This window comes from Bufo gargarizans, chromosome 1 (assembly GCF_014858855.1).
Source record: "Bufo gargarizans isolate SCDJY-AF-19 chromosome 1, ASM1485885v1, whole genome shotgun sequence".
NCBI lineage: Eukaryota > Metazoa > Chordata > Amphibia > Anura > Bufonidae > Bufo > Bufo gargarizans.
Window position 1 is genome coordinate 702,754,354 of NC_058080.1, and position 16,383 is coordinate 702,770,736.

General features: G+C 43.1%; 1 protein-coding gene across 4 annotated transcripts in view; it reads left to right on the forward strand.

Annotated features, from left to right (window-relative positions):
- Positions 1-14,019, forward strand: part of KIF24 (kinesin family member 24) — a 41,581-nt gene extending 27,562 nt beyond the window's left edge. For 3 of the 4 annotated variants that reach the window (XM_044276269.1, XM_044276271.1, XM_044276270.1), the window contains exons 8-13: positions 1,874-1,979; positions 6,196-6,267; positions 7,087-7,196; positions 8,157-10,283; positions 11,022-11,115; positions 13,512-14,019. In XM_044276269.1, the coding sequence (XP_044132204.1) occupies positions 1,874-1,979; positions 6,196-6,267; positions 7,087-7,196; positions 8,157-10,283; positions 11,022-11,115; positions 13,512-13,658 (2,656 nt within the window). In that variant the 3' untranslated portion in view covers positions 13,659-14,019. The remainder of the gene's footprint in view (positions 1-1,873; positions 1,980-6,195; positions 6,268-7,086; positions 7,197-8,156; positions 10,284-11,021; positions 11,116-13,511) is intronic. The other variant, XM_044276272.1, reaches the window with a different exon arrangement.
- Positions 14,020-16,383: the final 2,364 nt, after the last annotated feature.

A 16,383-nucleotide genomic window follows, 5' to 3' on the forward strand; every position in this document is an offset into this window, starting at 1 on the left:
TCCCTGGAGGCCTCCAGATGCATCTCTCTCCTTTGCAAATGCAGACTTTGCTCTCCTATTCAGTTGCTCAAGGTCAGAGCTCCAGTAGTTTAGGCCCCCGATATGACGGCGTGTAGGCTGCACTTGTGGGAGTGGGACTTCCTCTTCAGTGCGTGCTTCAGCTCCCACTCCTCGTCTGTGGCGGGAACATTTGCGCAACTCCTGAAAGCCCAGCTCCTCCCAGCACCATCCTCCATGAAGCAGACTCATTCCACTGCTGCTGCAGAGCTCTGTACCTCCGTGGAACGCTATCTCTGCTCCTGTTGGCTTCCCCTTCCTACAGGGATAGGGTTTAACCCTTCCATAGCTACTCTAGACAGGTGGTAACATCAGTCAGTCATTTTGCATGCTCCTCTTGTCGCACTAAGTCCGTCTGCGTGTCCTGTCTCTGCCTGCTGGTGTTCTCTGACCCCACCACTGTGACCCCTTCGTCCCAGCCCGGAACAGGCGCGTTCCATCTCCAAAATAGTGCAGGATATCTTTCTTACTAGTAAAGCCATCGTTGAGATGCTGGGCTGCTTACCAATTTTGCAGCACAGGACTCAGAAGACCCTACTACTAGGTTCCTCCATAGATGCCCCAAAAAGCAACTCGGACCCTCCCTGGCGGCTACTCACACAGTCTCTACAGTATCTTGCACATACCTAGGGACCACTGATCAGAGGCGTCCTCTCCCAATAGTAATCTACACTTCTGAGTGGTCTAATATGGAGCAAACTATGGATGAGGAGCAGTCTTCCAAACTCTCCTCTATGATAGACAGTCTCATTTCAACTGTAGTTGAGACACTTCAAGTCAAGGAAACTGAGACTTCTGCCGACCAAGAAGGGTTTTAATTTCACTGTTCACAATGTTCTCCAAGATTTTTTCACAATCATGAGGACTTTGATTCTCCTCTTTCTAAAGAGTGGAATTTTCCAGACAGGAGGTTTAATATGCCCAAATGCCTCGATCTGCTCTACCTTTTCCCTGAGGACCTTGTTAAAAAATGTTCTTCACCCCCTTTAGTGCGCCCACTTTGCAAAACCTTCTACCCTGCCTCTGGTGGACGCAGCTTCTTTCTCCTACCAAAAGGATTAGAAGATTGAGTCTTTTACCAAATTATCTTTTGAAGTCCTCGGGTCCGTGCTCAGCCCTGTTTTTGCTTTCAAATGGGTCAGCAAAGCTATGGCTGCATCGGCCTCCTGCCTTCGCTCAGGTATTCTCGCTAGAGCATCTTCAGAGAAATTAGCCGATATTGTTTTTCAAATTTTACAGGTGGGTTCCTACATCTGTGAAGCCTCCCTGTGCACTGTTGGCAGCCATACGTAGGATCCTATGGCTTTCCTGTTGGGTGGCTGACGATGCTTCTAAAAAAGCGCTCACAACCATTCCTTTCTCTGGTCACCATCTATCCAGCAACAAACTGGACAAGATCATTTAAGATGCTCCTGGGGGTGGGAGTACTCGTCTACTGCAAGATAGGTCAGTCCTAAAGGAGCAGACCTTACTTTCATTACTTTTGGTGCTTCCCAAGGCACCCAGACCACCAATGATCAGAACTTTTGACTTGTCATTGTGATTTATCAAAAGTTATTTAAAGATGCATCCCTTTAACTCCATGGCTATTTGAAGGGAAGCGGGGGTTTTGGAGCTCTGCATCAGAAAACTCTGACGCCTGTAAAGATGTATATAAAGTTTGAACCCTAAAAACTAAACGCTATATAGTCTCATGTTCAAGTCAATAGTGAGTCTCCCACATACATTAGGAGCATATTGAATGGATTCAGTTCTAGATTCCAGTGTTACAGGTGTTATGCACCAATGTGATGTCTTTTCCGTGTTTCTACTTCAGAATGTCCTTCATTGATTTAGCTGGAAGTGAAAGAGCATCCGATGCACGGGAGTCAGATAAGCAAACCAAAATGGAAGGAGCGGAAATTAACCAGAGCCTCTTAGCAGTAAGTGTGCACCTCCCTGGAACGTTACACATATGTTTTTTTTTTTTTTTTTTTATTCTAAATCTTTACAAAATAGATTCCAGGAAAAATCATTAAAGGGGTTCTGTCACTTCAGTAAGTGGCATTTATCATGTAGAGAAAGTTAATACAAGGCACTTACTAATATATTGTTATTGTCCATATTGCTTCCTTTACTGGCTGGATTCATTTTTCCATCACATTATACACTGCTCGTTTCCATGGTTACGACCACGCTACAATCCAGTAGCGGTGGCAATGCTTGCACACTATAAGAAAAAGTACCGGCCTCTCTGGTGGCCGGGACCATGGGAACTCGCATAGGCTGGGGCTTTTTTTTTTTTATATAGTGTACGGGCACTGCCAATGCTGCTGGATTGCAGGGTGGTCATTGAAAGGATTTGGACCTTTCTGGACCTCTACGACAACCTTGGTTTGAGACACTGACGTCAGGAGAGATGTTTCTCAGTTGGCAATAATAGACACACACATCACTGAGAAACACTCTAATTTTATTATGCTGTTGCTTGGCCTCATATAGGCAGCAGAAAAGTTTGTACAACAACAGAGTTAAACCAATCATAAATGATAAACATTGACGCCCATACAGATACCACTGGAACATCCCTTTTATGGGTATGTAATACGTCACATATAAGAACGTACGCAGTTGTGCCGAATGACCCTGAGTGAATTAGAACATTTGTTCTAATTCTGGGAGATTCCCAAAATCTGTCCTGAGACAGAGAAGTGAACCTAACTCACAGTGGGGGAGGATGTGAAGTGCGTAGGTGAGATATTATAACAATTCTGTACATCATAGGGAAGACAACATGGAGTCACATTTGCCTTCAGTCATAACCATGGAAATGAGCAGAGTATAATGTGATGGAAAAATGAATCAAGCCAGCAATGGAAGCAATATGGACAATGACAATACGTTAGTAAGTGCCTTGTATTAACTTTCTCTACATGATAAATGCTATTTGCTGAAGTGACACGACCCCTTTAATGAGCTTCTCTGGGCTAGAGATATTGATGATCTATACTCGGGATAGGTCATTAGTAACAGATCGATGGGGGTCCAGCACCTTGCACCCCCACAATCAGCTGTTTGTGGCTGCCGCAGTGCCAGAGGCTAGAAGTGTACGGACGGGATGCGGAAAGCTCTATACTGGGGTGAATCATCCGTGGGCTGCAGACCGCATGCAGCCCACTTAGAAACATAGAATGTGTTGGCAGATAAGAACCATTTGGCCCATCTAGTCTTCCCACATAGCTACGGTTTGCGGCCACTGTCCTGCACTGGATTAAAGGTACCTCTCCTGCAATCTATCAGAGCATGTTGACTCCCCGGCTGTCAGTGACAGCCGGGGGGGGCCGAGAAGACAGAACTGGTTTATTACTGAGTTCTATGCAGTAAATAGAGAGAGCAATCCAGGGCCGTCTTTAATATTGATTGGACCCTGGGCAAAAATTTACTTGGGCCCCCTGGATCCCGCCTTCCCACACTTTAGCAGGCAATCACGCCCCTCCACCACAACACACACACACACAAAATCCACACATCTGGTAGAGTCCAGTGAATGACTGTAAATACTTCCAGTTCTGAAGACTCCAGCGGCTCAGGATCAGTGCTCTGGGCTGGAAGTGGGCACCGCTCTGCAGAAAGGAGACCAGGGCTCGGCTCACCCTAGTGTTACAGTGCAGCCCAACACCCCCCAGTATGCAGTATAGCACCCTATAGTATACAGTACCCCACAGTATATAGTAGAGCAGTATAGCAGCCCACAGTATACAGCACCTCACGGTATACAGCACCCCAAACTATACACTATGCAGTATAGCACTCCCCCACAGTATACAGCCCACCACACAGTATACAGCCCACCACACAGTATACAGCCCACCCCCCCACCACACAATATACAGCCCACCACACAATATACAGCACCCCACTATACAGTAGTTTACAGTATATTAACATAACAGCCCCGTCACCTTTTTCTGATGTAATCTTTACACAAAAAAGCTCCACAGTTAACTTCTGCAACACTCAGTAGGACCTGTTATGACCTCATAGCCATGTGACCAGTAATTGCTAGGTTACTGGTCACATGGTAATGATGTCATTAAGGTCCTAGAGCAAAACTCATTAAGGTCCTAGAATTAAGATCATTAACACAGTACGATCATGATGCCTGTGTAGCCGACAGCCTGACACCCGGGGCAGTAGCTAGCAGGGCTCAAGAGGCAGCTGCCTTGGGCCCCCCAGGAGCAACTGGGCCCAGGGCAGCTGCCCCTTTTGCCCCTTGGTAAAGACGGCCCTGGAGCAATCATGTGATCACTGGGTGTCTCGGGGGCAGACCAGCTCCAGCACAGGTTTTGTGTGTCGAAGTCAATGAATGACTCAATAATTGAAAAAGAATAAGTGTAACTGCCTTTTAAGCCTTAAAAAAAAATAACAAAAGCACTCGTGTCTTCGATATCCAAAAGGTGCAATTTAGAAAAAAGAATGATCTGTAGAGCTGTCTAACCACCTTTGGAGCTTATTGTTCTACAACCTCTAGTGAATGTCCACCCTTCAACACTATTAAGATTTCTATTCAAATAGGTTCAACATTGTATTCTGATGTATTTCCTAGTATATCTTTATAGTGGTGGGAGCTTTTGTTTTTCTGATAATTACACAGTGCCAAATTTACTGCACTACTGGAAACTGCCACTGGAGGGAGCATTATTATCTTACTGCTATACATTAATGTCTTGATGTATAGGGATAGCAGTGGTCTTTACCGTGAAAGTTATATTATGTCTATTAATATAGTCTGGGAGATTGATTGGTGAATATAATCTTTTAGATTCCATAATGGGGCTGATGGACCTAGATATTGTTCTTTAATATCTATTGATATTGGTGCATGGTCTGACCATGAAATATTTCCAATTGATGGGGTTTTGGGTTTTATGTAGGTCTAGTCTGCTTAAGAGGAACATATCGATTCTGGAATAGGAGTTGTTTGGTATAGAATAAAAGGTATAATCTTTTTCAGTTCCGTGGTGGCCTCTCCATACATCTAGGTAACCTTTTTTATGATAAGGTTGTGTACATTAGAGTTTCGTCTAGACAGAGCAGAGAAGTCTAGATCCGGGAACATAATATCGCCACCGATGATTATAGAGCCTTGTGCAACTTTTTTAATTTTTGAGAATAGTTGGGCAATGAATTAATTTTTGTTTTGCAGCTCCATTCCCCTCTATCTGCCCAGTGTTTCCCTGCCTAGTAGATGCGGAGCAGATGGCGAACAGCATTGCAGCAATGAGCGCTAACACCGATCTATACACTTACTGTTAATTCATCATCTGCTCAGTGCTCACTACACAAGCAGGGAAGGGTCTGGAAAAGGAGAACAGTGCATGACAAATAGGGAGGGAACTTGTAAAATAGTTTTTTAGTAACATATCTAAGGGTACTTTCACACTTGCTTTTTTTTTTCTGGCATAGAGTTCCGTCACAGGGGCTCTATACCGGAAAAGAACTGATCAGGCATATCCCCATGCATTCTGAATGGAGAGCAATCCGTTCAGTTTGCATCAGGATGTCTTCAGTTCAGTCGTTTTGACTGATCAGGCAAAAGAGAAAACCGGAGCATGCTACGGTTTTATCCCCGGGAAAAAAAAACTGAAGACTTGCCTGAATGCCGGATCCGGCATTTTTTTCCCATAGGAATGTATTAGTGCCGGATCCGTCCTTCCGGTCTGTGCATGCGCAGACTGAAAAAAAGGTGAAAAAAAATAAATGCCGGATCTGTTTTGCCGGATGACACCAGAAAGACGGATCTGGCATTTCAATGCATTTTTTTCGACTGATCAGGCATTTTTAAGACCGGATCTCTCTGCTGCAAGTGTGAAAGTAACCTAATAGACAGTACATATAAGGAGGAAGAGACTATGGAAGGGAGACCAGAGTCAGGCTGAGAAATTTGGAGCTTTGTATCAGAAAAAAGCTATGCTGCAACTACTAGAGTTATAGTGAGAAATTAATATGAACAGAATTTTGGATATAAAACGGCATGATAATTAAAGGTGGAGATTCATTTTGAAGCACCTATGCGACTCAGTTGGGCAGAAATGTGTTAGAAAACTGTATTATGTGTCTCACACTATTACTTCTATATAACTGCCTTTTGTTTTTTAGCTGAAAGAATGTATACGTGCGCTGGATCAGGAGCAGGCCCATACACCTTTCAGACAGAGCAAACTGACCCAGGTAGGAAGAATCTTCAAGGGTTTGATTGTTTTATGCCTCCATCATGGTTCACATGACTGTGTATTAAAATTCACCGGCCTTACCTTATGTTTGGTTAGTTGTCTGTCATGCCTACTTACAAGGTAAGGGTACATTTACACGACCGTATGTAATCCTTTCCGTTTTGCGGTCCGCAAATAACGGAACTGTGTGTCCACATTTTCGTTTGTGTTCTGTATGTCTTCTGGTTTTTACGGTCTGCACAAAAATGGAAGGAAAAAAAAAGATAGAATTATTAAGGCCTTTCAAAAATACGGTAACTGAGCCGCAAAAAACGGATGACATACGGAAACCATTCCGTATGCCATCCGCAATTTGCGAATCCATTGACTTGAATGGGGCTGCGGACCGATCTGTGCGGACAATAGTAGCACAAGCTTCATATTTTTGCGGACTATAAGTGTGGAAACATGGATGCGGACAACATACTGAACGTTGTCCGCAGATTTTATTCACCCATAGAAATGAATGGATCCGCATCTATTCCACAAAATGCGGAACGGATGCGGATAAAATAATACGGTTGTGTGAATGTACCCTAAATTTATAACATTCATCTGACATGTCACATGACCTTGGCTACCAATTCGAATTCTTCTGTGTGATGGCACCAGCACAGGTTGACTCTCTTGGTTACCACCTATCACCTTGTACCCAGAGGATGAGGGTGATCTGGGTGATGCTGGAGCAGAATCTTATTTTTTTACATTTTGCAAAGAGTGAACAATATTTGTTATAATGTAGACAACACTAAAGGGATTTCTTGCATCTCAACTGCAGGTGCTGAAAGATTCCTTTATTGGAAACTCCAAGACCTGCATGATTGCCAACATATCTCCTAGTCACATCGCTACCGAGCATACACTGAACACACTGCGCTATGCCGATAGGTAAGTAGTTACCATCTGAGTCTTCATGAGAAGTGGTAGTAACATGAGAAACTACTACTCCTGTTGTGTTATGTATTGGTCTGAGGTAAGCCATCATTGTACAAGTGGCATCCAGGCTGCATGTAGTAGCCTCTTATCATGGATTTCCAACAAGTGTTTAAAGGGGTTGTGCAAGAATGGGGGGAGGTTTGGCAACCCGTCGCCCCAGGAAACATGTAGGTCATTCATCTTTCCTTTTAAAGGTCTGGCCAAGTGTGTGTGTTTATGGGGGGGGGGGGGGGGGGGGGGGGGGGTAGTTGCCAAAAACTCCCATCCATGTACAACCCTTTAAGTTAAAACTGAATCTGCAAGGAAAGAAAAATGTATTGTGACAACCAAACATAACTAGTACAAGCCATTTTTCCACCCTAACCCTATTTTGGGGAATGCGCATGGACTGAATTTTAACGTTTTGCCTGGAGCTTTATTTTAAGGCCATGTACACACTTGCTCCATATATCTCGTATAGTATTGTGTCTACAGCTCCTATGCAGACCAATGAGTATCTATGGCAAAAAAATCCTGGGTAGTCTGATTCTGCAGTCATGGTACTCTAAGCTCACAGGCAGTAGAGGAAGAGCAGATGGAAGAAAGGATCACTGCATGATCAGACTACAAATATAGTCTATAACCATGGAGACTAGTTGCAAAGTCGTGTCCCCTTTTGTTTTGCGTGCATTGGACCAAAATCAATTGGGGAACATAAGTTATTTTTGTAAAATGTCTTTCAGAAGTGGAATTTTCCTCTGGAGACTGGTGATGATTGCAATAGGTGTCACTGCAATGTGGAGCTACTAGAGTAGGCCTAGAAGTCCCTTTTGTATTGATAGCAAAAAGTTTTATGTACTTATATTTTCTACTGACTTATGCAAAAAGTATAGTATAGGGACTACCACTTTAAATGTGCATGTTGTTTTCTAGAGTAAAAGAGCTGAAAAAAGGAATGAAGTGCACTACCTCCTGCAACGGTCGGGGCAGATCTGCCCCATGTTTGTCTCCAAAACGAGGTCAGAATTCTCCGTCTGTCTTGGGGGAAAAAATATCTCCAAAGAAAGTAAAACTCGGGCTGTCAAGCTCCTCCTCTACTATCGTTAAGCACAAGTCATGTCCATCGGTTTTCCATCCAACCAATGTTCCCTTGTCATCCACTCCAAAAATCTGCACTAAGCCGAATACAGGGGGTAGAGGTTGTCCAACCCAAGCTTGGCTAACCCATACTACCCCAGTCAAGGGCACAATAAAGACAGGCAAAAAGAAGAGTGAGAGCCATGATAAGATCCCTACCCCTAGAAATCCTCACAGCGTTAAGGCAGACATGGGCATTGAACCCAAAGAAGATCGCAGTCGCCAACCTCTGCAGAGAGTACAAGCTGTGCAGCCGGTACAGAAGCAAATTGTTTCCAGAGGTGGGATGTTTACAGATATAACGGCAAGAATGTGGGATGCTCATGACGATCCCACTTGCAGAAAGACAGGTGGTGAAAATAGGGGTCTTCCAGAGCAGAAAGAAAGGGAGGAACACTTAAGATACTATCACCAGCAGATTCAGCACCCTCCCATTCTTCTTCAGAAACTTCACTATCAACCACTTGAAAAGATTTTGGACCAGTATAAGCCCCAGGAGGTCACAGTGGGTCATGTCAGGAGTGCTGCATCACAACGTGAAGAGACTCCAGTAGAGGATCCCGATGACAGTGACTTTAGTGAAGACTCCTTTTCATTTACTTCCAACCAGAAGAAAGGAAGAAAAGAAGAGATGGTCCGAGAAAGGCTTTCCTTTTTTCTCCATCAGGGTACACCAAGTTTAGAGGTCAGAAAAGTTTCAGGGATAGGGCAGGGACTCCACTATCATTTGTCAGAATCGAAGGAGAATAAAAGCATGATAACCAGTAAATGTAGTTGTGGACTGTCAGACAGAAAAAGAGTGGAAAATGGTGATCACACCATGTGGAGTTCAGAAGAAGAATCCACCAATTCTCTTGACAATACTGGCCGTACTCCAGAAAAGCCATATTCTTCTCAGGAAGACCTAGAAAACAAAAAAAAGACAATAAATGACTCGCCTTTGTCTCGCAAATCAAGTACAGACTTAAATCCGTTACAAGAAAGGTGTAATCAAACAGTGTCTTTAAATGGCTCTCCGATAACAGGACCCAAATTCCCTGAAGGAAGAAGTCCAGCCGCAAATACCTCGTGTGAAACGGCAATGATGGCTCCCCTCACTGTGTCCCTGTTAAAGGATAACTGGTCATTGGATTCAACATATAACCTTGAGCCTCATGATCTGTCTGGAGTTGGCGATGGATCAAGTAGTGCAATTTCAGATAAAGCCATGGTTGTTAAATCTCACACGGATGATCAGTCTGTTGAGAAGAACCTATCAGATCTTGTTAAAAAAATGCTTCGTTATAACGAGAGCTTGCATATTGAGAACTCCCAGTGTAGAGGCAAGAACTGGTTCCCAGACAGCAGCTTTGAACCAAAGTCTAGTTCTGCTGGTTCTCCACAGTTCCCGATACAGTCAGATTTGGCTGAGAAAAACTCTCCTAGACTAGGACAATCACCGGCCTCTGGGAAAAATGACTTCTACATTAGCGATTCTTTTTTAGATTTTTCTCAACCTAAATGTAGGGATCAGACTAGTCATTTTTATGATGCAGATACTGAGGACAGTAGTGGAAATGTAAAAACTCATGGAATAGTTATGCCATCACTGGTATTTGGTAGGAAACAATTAAAAGAAGCTGCCAAAGACCACAGTAAGCCCTTAAATACCTCGCCAACCAATGTCAGCACTGATCCTCTTTATTCCAGCGGGGTGGACTCTGAAGATTCCTTCAAGCTGCCGTTAAGTGACAATGAACTGGAACATCTTAAAAATAGACTTATGGAATATATATTTACCCACTGTGGTGCCAAAGAGAAACAGACACCAAAATGTGTCCTCATCAGAGAGGATCAAACTCCGAGAACAACACCAGCCTCAAGTGGCCCGTTACAGTCGTCCCGTGTGTCAAGTCAAGAAGTGAAGATGCTTGAAAAGGCTCAGTAAGTGAATTTGGTGGTTATGAAGATTGTCTGGGGGGTTAATTAGTGAACTTTTTAAATAATGATGTCATGATTCAAGGAAGTATTAGTCATTGGGGACACCGTTCTTTAGAAAGAATAAGTTGCTTCCCAATAATTGTCTGCTCATCAGTGGAGGTGAAGAGCTGCATTCACATGCAGCAATCACCTCTACTATACGGGGATGAGCGATGGCTACAGTAATGACATGTCTTCATACAGATTCATTGTTTCTGGGCAGAAGATTGCTGTTTACACAGTACAATGTTGCCCAGAAACGATGATTTAGGTCTCTGCCTAAAGGGGTATTCCCATCACAGCCAATGGGGGCATAATCGCTAGGATATGCCCCTACTGTCTGAACGTCGAGAACGGAGCAGGGAGAGTGGTGGCTGGAGGACCCCGGCCACCGCCAAGCACTCTACCCATACAAGTGAATGGGAGCGCACTGTGCTTGCGTGGCCACCGCTCCTATTCATTTGTATGGGGCCGATGGAAATAGCCAAGCCAGCGCTCTATTTTGGGTGGCCCCATAGAAATGAATGAAGGGCGTTGCACATACACAGTGCGCCCTCTTCCACTTTCCCCGCTCTGGTGTAAATCCGTCATTAGTGGGGTCGGTATTTCTAGGCACACTGTACACAAAATAGCCAACATAATAGAAGTCCTTCACCGGTCATCTCTGGCCCTCTATTAACCTTCATGTTTTTTTCTTTTCAGACAGGTTGTCATTCAAGCACACTGCAAACAGCTAAATGAGATGTCTGCTCTGAGCTCACAGGAGGAAATGCTTCTGAATCACACGTCCAGCTCAGTGAGTGCATTCATCATACCTTGTATTTAACCCCCATCATGGCTTTAAAAATGGCGCCAAGTTTCTGCTGTTGTACACGATAACACAGTTTACAGACCTATAACCCACAGATGCCGTGGTCAATTGTAACCACTGCTTCTGAGGCAGCTTTCCCTGGGAGTGCTGCACCACGGGGCCAGAACAGCTTCCCTGCACTGAGATTGGGGAAGCTGTCCCGTGTTGGTGATAGGCCAAAGCCTGTAGGAGGCTACCAGGCCTTTCGCTGGTATATTCCAATATAGGTTTGCAGGTCGCAGCAATGCATTGGAATAAACTAATGTATTAAATTACATTTGTGTATAGGAAATGCAATCTGATTGCATGTTCAGTTCCCTAAAGGGGGGTTTGGGGGTGAAGTAAAAAAAATTTTTTTCAACATATAAAAAATATTAAATATATAATTCAAATCACCCCCCTTTCCCCATAATTAAAATGAACAATAAAAAAATAAACATCATGGGCATGACAGTGTTCCAAAATGCCCATACTATTAATTTATACAAATATTTATTCTATAGCTGATTAAAAACTTGTACACACCCCAAAATCACTGATTGCCCCGCAAAAAATGAGCACATATGGGGGTCAAAATATGGAGATGGAAAGAAGTAAACAATTTTTTCCAAAGTTTTTTTATTTTTTTGAAGTGGCTGTCTTACTTCAGCAAATATTATTTGTCATGTAGAGGAAGTTAATACAAGCCACTTACTAATGTATTGTGATTGTCCATATTGTCTCCTTTGCTGGCTGGATTCATTATCCATTACATTATCCTTCTCGTATCTAGGGGTTATGACCATGCTGCAATTTCAGTGGTGGTCGTGCTAGCACACTACAGGAAAAGGTGCTGGCCTCTCTGGTGGCATAGCAGCGCCCATCCTGGCCAACTCGTATCTGTGCTGCAGCGGTGGCTGTAACCCCTGAAAACAAGCAGTATATAATGTGATTTGAAAAAAATATGAATTAGGCCAGCGAAGGAGTCCAGCCGCTGGGGCCGCCACTGATTACAAGAATTGGGTTTTTCCAGAAACAACGCTGCTTTTGTACATGGGTAATGTCTGGTGTCACATATGGTTATACCCTACAAAATAGGCTGTGAATACTTGATCTTGAAAAGCCCCTTTTAAATCCTTCCCAGCATATGCTGCAAAAGTATATGAACATGTTCAGTCGTGACCACGGCATCTGAGTGTTCATTTACTGGAGCACTCCGGTGAGTGAACAGCTGCCCCCCATGAAGACTCCGAGGCCTGCCATAGCAAAATTCCTGTCGAGCCCTGAAGAAAGACTAATTCTCCTATAGACTGCAAAGGTAAATCATTGCAGTCAGATGATCACATGTTGAAGTCTCCTGGAGGGACTAAAAATGAATGGTCAAAACATTTTTTAAAATATAAAAAACAGACATAAAAATGTACCCCTTTTCCTATTTTACAAGTAGAAATAAATACGGTAAATAAAAAATGTTAACGATCATTAGTATCACCGCATCTGAAAATGCCTGTACTATTAAAACATAAGAGTATTTGTCTCATATGAATGGCCGATTCTGTTGCTTCCCTGCGCAAAAACAAATAGGGCTCAAAAAGTCACACCCCAAATGGTATCATTGATCGTCCTGCAAAAAAATCAGCCCTTCACACAACTCTGTAGACGTAAATATAAAAAAGTTATGGGTGGCAGAATATGGTGATGCAAACAGAAAATGTATTTTTGCAAAAAAAAAAAATTAGCATTTAAAGCACAAGAAAAATGTTTTATCACTGTAATCGTATTGACCTGCAGAATGAAGTTAACATAGGGTGTCATTTATGACCAGATATACGCCACGTATATCTGGTGCAGATTCTGTTGCATGCCATGGTGTGGCAGAATCTGCGACTTCTCCCCGCTCACGCCATGTCTAAAAAAGTGAGCATGGTGTGGGCGAGGAAGGGGACGGGCCGGCAGGCCCATCTCATTCATCATTTTGTACGCCTGGTTTAGGTGTAGAAAATGGTCTAAATTTAAGATGGCAAAGAAGCGGTCTTACATTCAGAATCGGCAATGGATGCGCTGAAGTTATATAACATCAACGATCCACCACCAGTGCAGGGGCTTAAGACCGGCGGCTCAAATACCAGTCTTAATAAATGTGCACCATAATTTGAACTGCATTGGGAAGAATTATTTTTTTTTATCCCTCCAGTTTCACCCCAATTTGGAATTTTTATTTCAAGCTTCTAACCCTATACACAGTATTAAGTGGTACAACTTGTCCTGCAAAAATCAAGCCCTCATACGTCTATGTGAACGGAAAATAAGTTGAGAATCACTGTCAGGAAGGGGTTGAAACAATGTCGCTATCTTGTCTATAGGATTTTCAAGAATATGTGAAGAAGCTTGATGAAATCCTGACCCTCAAGTGTAAGCACATCGAGAACCTGAGAACTCAGCTGCAGAAGTTCCTGGATCAGAAACCCACAGAATTTATGGCGCTGGACGACTGTGTCTGCTGCTCTTAACCTGCTACTGACACGTCAGCTGAGGGCGGTAAAAAACAGTCACCTGCATCGTGAGCCACGGTCCGGTCCTGCACACACAGGAACAGCCCAAAATGTATTTCCATCGATGGAAAAGTTTTATGGGATTTTCTGCATTGCTGCAGGAATTTTGATTCTAAGCATCATCTGAGTGCTGCTGGTTAATCCAACAATAAAGCAACATTTTTAGCGTACAGCCACATGTTCAGGTTTTTTATATATAGTTTTTAAAATCAAATGGATCATAAGAGAAAGATTTGTACCTATGAAACCGGCTAACCTGTTACATGTGCACTTGGCAGCTTAAGTCAGCTGTGTTGGTCCCATGTCCATTTGTGACCTCATTGCTGAGAAAAATGTTTTAATATATGCAAATGAGCCTCTGAGCAATGGGGGCGTTACCATTACACCTTGAGTCTCTGATTGCTCTACAACTGCCGCACCCTCTGCACTTTGATAGACAGGACCAGGCAGTGTAAACGTCATCACGCCTGGCCCTGTCAAAGTGCAGAGGGTGCGGCAGTTCTAGAGAGAGCAGAACCTCTAGGTGTAACGGCAATGCCCCCGTTGCTCCTACAGTCTCTCATTTGTATATATTAAAACATCATTTTTCTCAGCATTGGGGGCACATATGAACATGGGACCAACACAGATGCCTTCAGCTGCCAAGTGCACATGTAACAGGTCAGCCAGTGTCATAGGTACAAATCTGCTGACAGATGCCCTTTAAGCACGGATACTATGTATCCTCTGATTTGAATTAGTTTTTGCAAAAACGGTGTCAAAAAACCTGATCATGTGGCCTTATCCTCATAGATGACCCACTTTTTTTTTTTCTCCACAACTGAATCAGGAAACCGTGACAGAGAGGAGAAAAAGGGACAATAAAAATATGAAATTAGTTTGTGAAGAAATATTTTTAATTATGTACAGAAGATGATCATCTTATTTAGTGTGTTCAGAGTCCCCTACTTTTACAGAATATGCCTCAAAGCAAAGCATGTGACATATGATCAAGAGATGCAAGATGAGAAACATGTATCAAAATACAGTATAATTCCTGTAAAGAGGTTTTCTAGGGGAATCCTTTAAAAAGTGGGTCAGGAGGAGTTAAAAATAAAAAACCACTCACTACTTCACCGATGAGTCTGCAGGGTTCTTCTCTTTGGAGCTTCTTCTCGTAGAATTCCTGCAGAAGATAATTTCCTTCTAATTGACAGAGGGTCTAAGGTTAGAAGTCTAGGTCTCATAGCAAACCGAGCAGAGGTCTGGTTTCCTAGGACGTGAAATTCTTCATATATTTCTTACAGTTTGCAATTGGACAGTAAGATCAAAAGAGAGGACAAGAGTGAGCTGGGATATTTTCCCTGGCATACAGCAAGAGATTGGAGACCACCACCCTAGGCCAATGTCTTATTTAGGCTTCATGACACGGCCATGTCCGTAAGATATAGATACCTTCCATGTTCATCACTCTCCTCAACAGAAAGGACTATTCTCATATGCAATACAGACAGGAATAAGACATGTTCTATAATTTTTGGAACGGTCACACAGATCTGCAAAAATATGGATGCATGCATAGCACCATAGAAATAAATGGGTTGGTGTGGATAGCATACAGATTAAAAATACTTTCCTGTGCGTGACGCAAAGTTCAGACATGGCAGATATTCTGCACTACAAATTTGTACACTCTGCATTGCAAGTGATGGATGTTACAACTACCGAACAGTAACTGGTAGGATCTGACATGGACAAAAACAGCCATATAAACAAGACAATATGCAGTGTTAAGATATGTAAATGAGACCACAGGTTGTCTGGATGGTGAAAGTCTTGTAGGTATCTCACCATCTCTCCTTCAGGCAAGCTGCTGGGAGATGATAAAAGGCCCTCATTTACATTAGTGAATTGTGTGAGGGAACCTCCCGACTCTCCCCCCAACAGTTGTCGGGGTGGAGAGAGGGATTGGGCGAAGGGAATATTTTAGCTTTATCCTTTTTGTTCTACTATTTTTATGACCAATTAAAGTCTATGGGGGCTATTTACTGTAAGAAAATAGGACATATCCTATTTTTTGGTCGTTTTCACGGCCAGATGGGCCCCATTAAAATCAATAGGACAGTTTTTAATGGTTGCTTAGACAGGACTGCACCAGAAAAAACTGGCACACTAGTGGAAAATTGCCTTTTATGGGTTAAAAAAAAATAAAAAAATCACTCACCTTGTACATGCAGAGGCAGTCTCTCCTTTCTTGATTATGAAGGACCTGTGCTCAGCATGATGACATCACCACGTGCTTCCAGCATGTTCGTGTGGTGATATCATCACACGGAGCACAGCACAGGTCCTTCACAATCAAGAGAGGATCCACTGTCTCTGCGTGTGCAAGTGGATGAGGTGATTGTGTTTTTATTTCTGCTAAAATAAATAAATTAGAGCTGAGGACCAATATGGGGGACATTATGTACACTGCAGGAGTTAGGAGTTTATTCATGTGCATGTAGCCAGCTTTCATCTGGACAAAAATAACATGCTGCGTGTAGTATTTTTTTGTCCAGCTGAAAGCTGGCATACAGTTACAGCATCAGAGTGCCCGCGGTCACAACGCAGATGTGAACCTGGCCTAAGGCTTGTAGTCTATAGCACTTAATTTTCACTCTTTCTGCCGTGGGGGTAAAAAAAAAAAAAATTCAGAAACAGA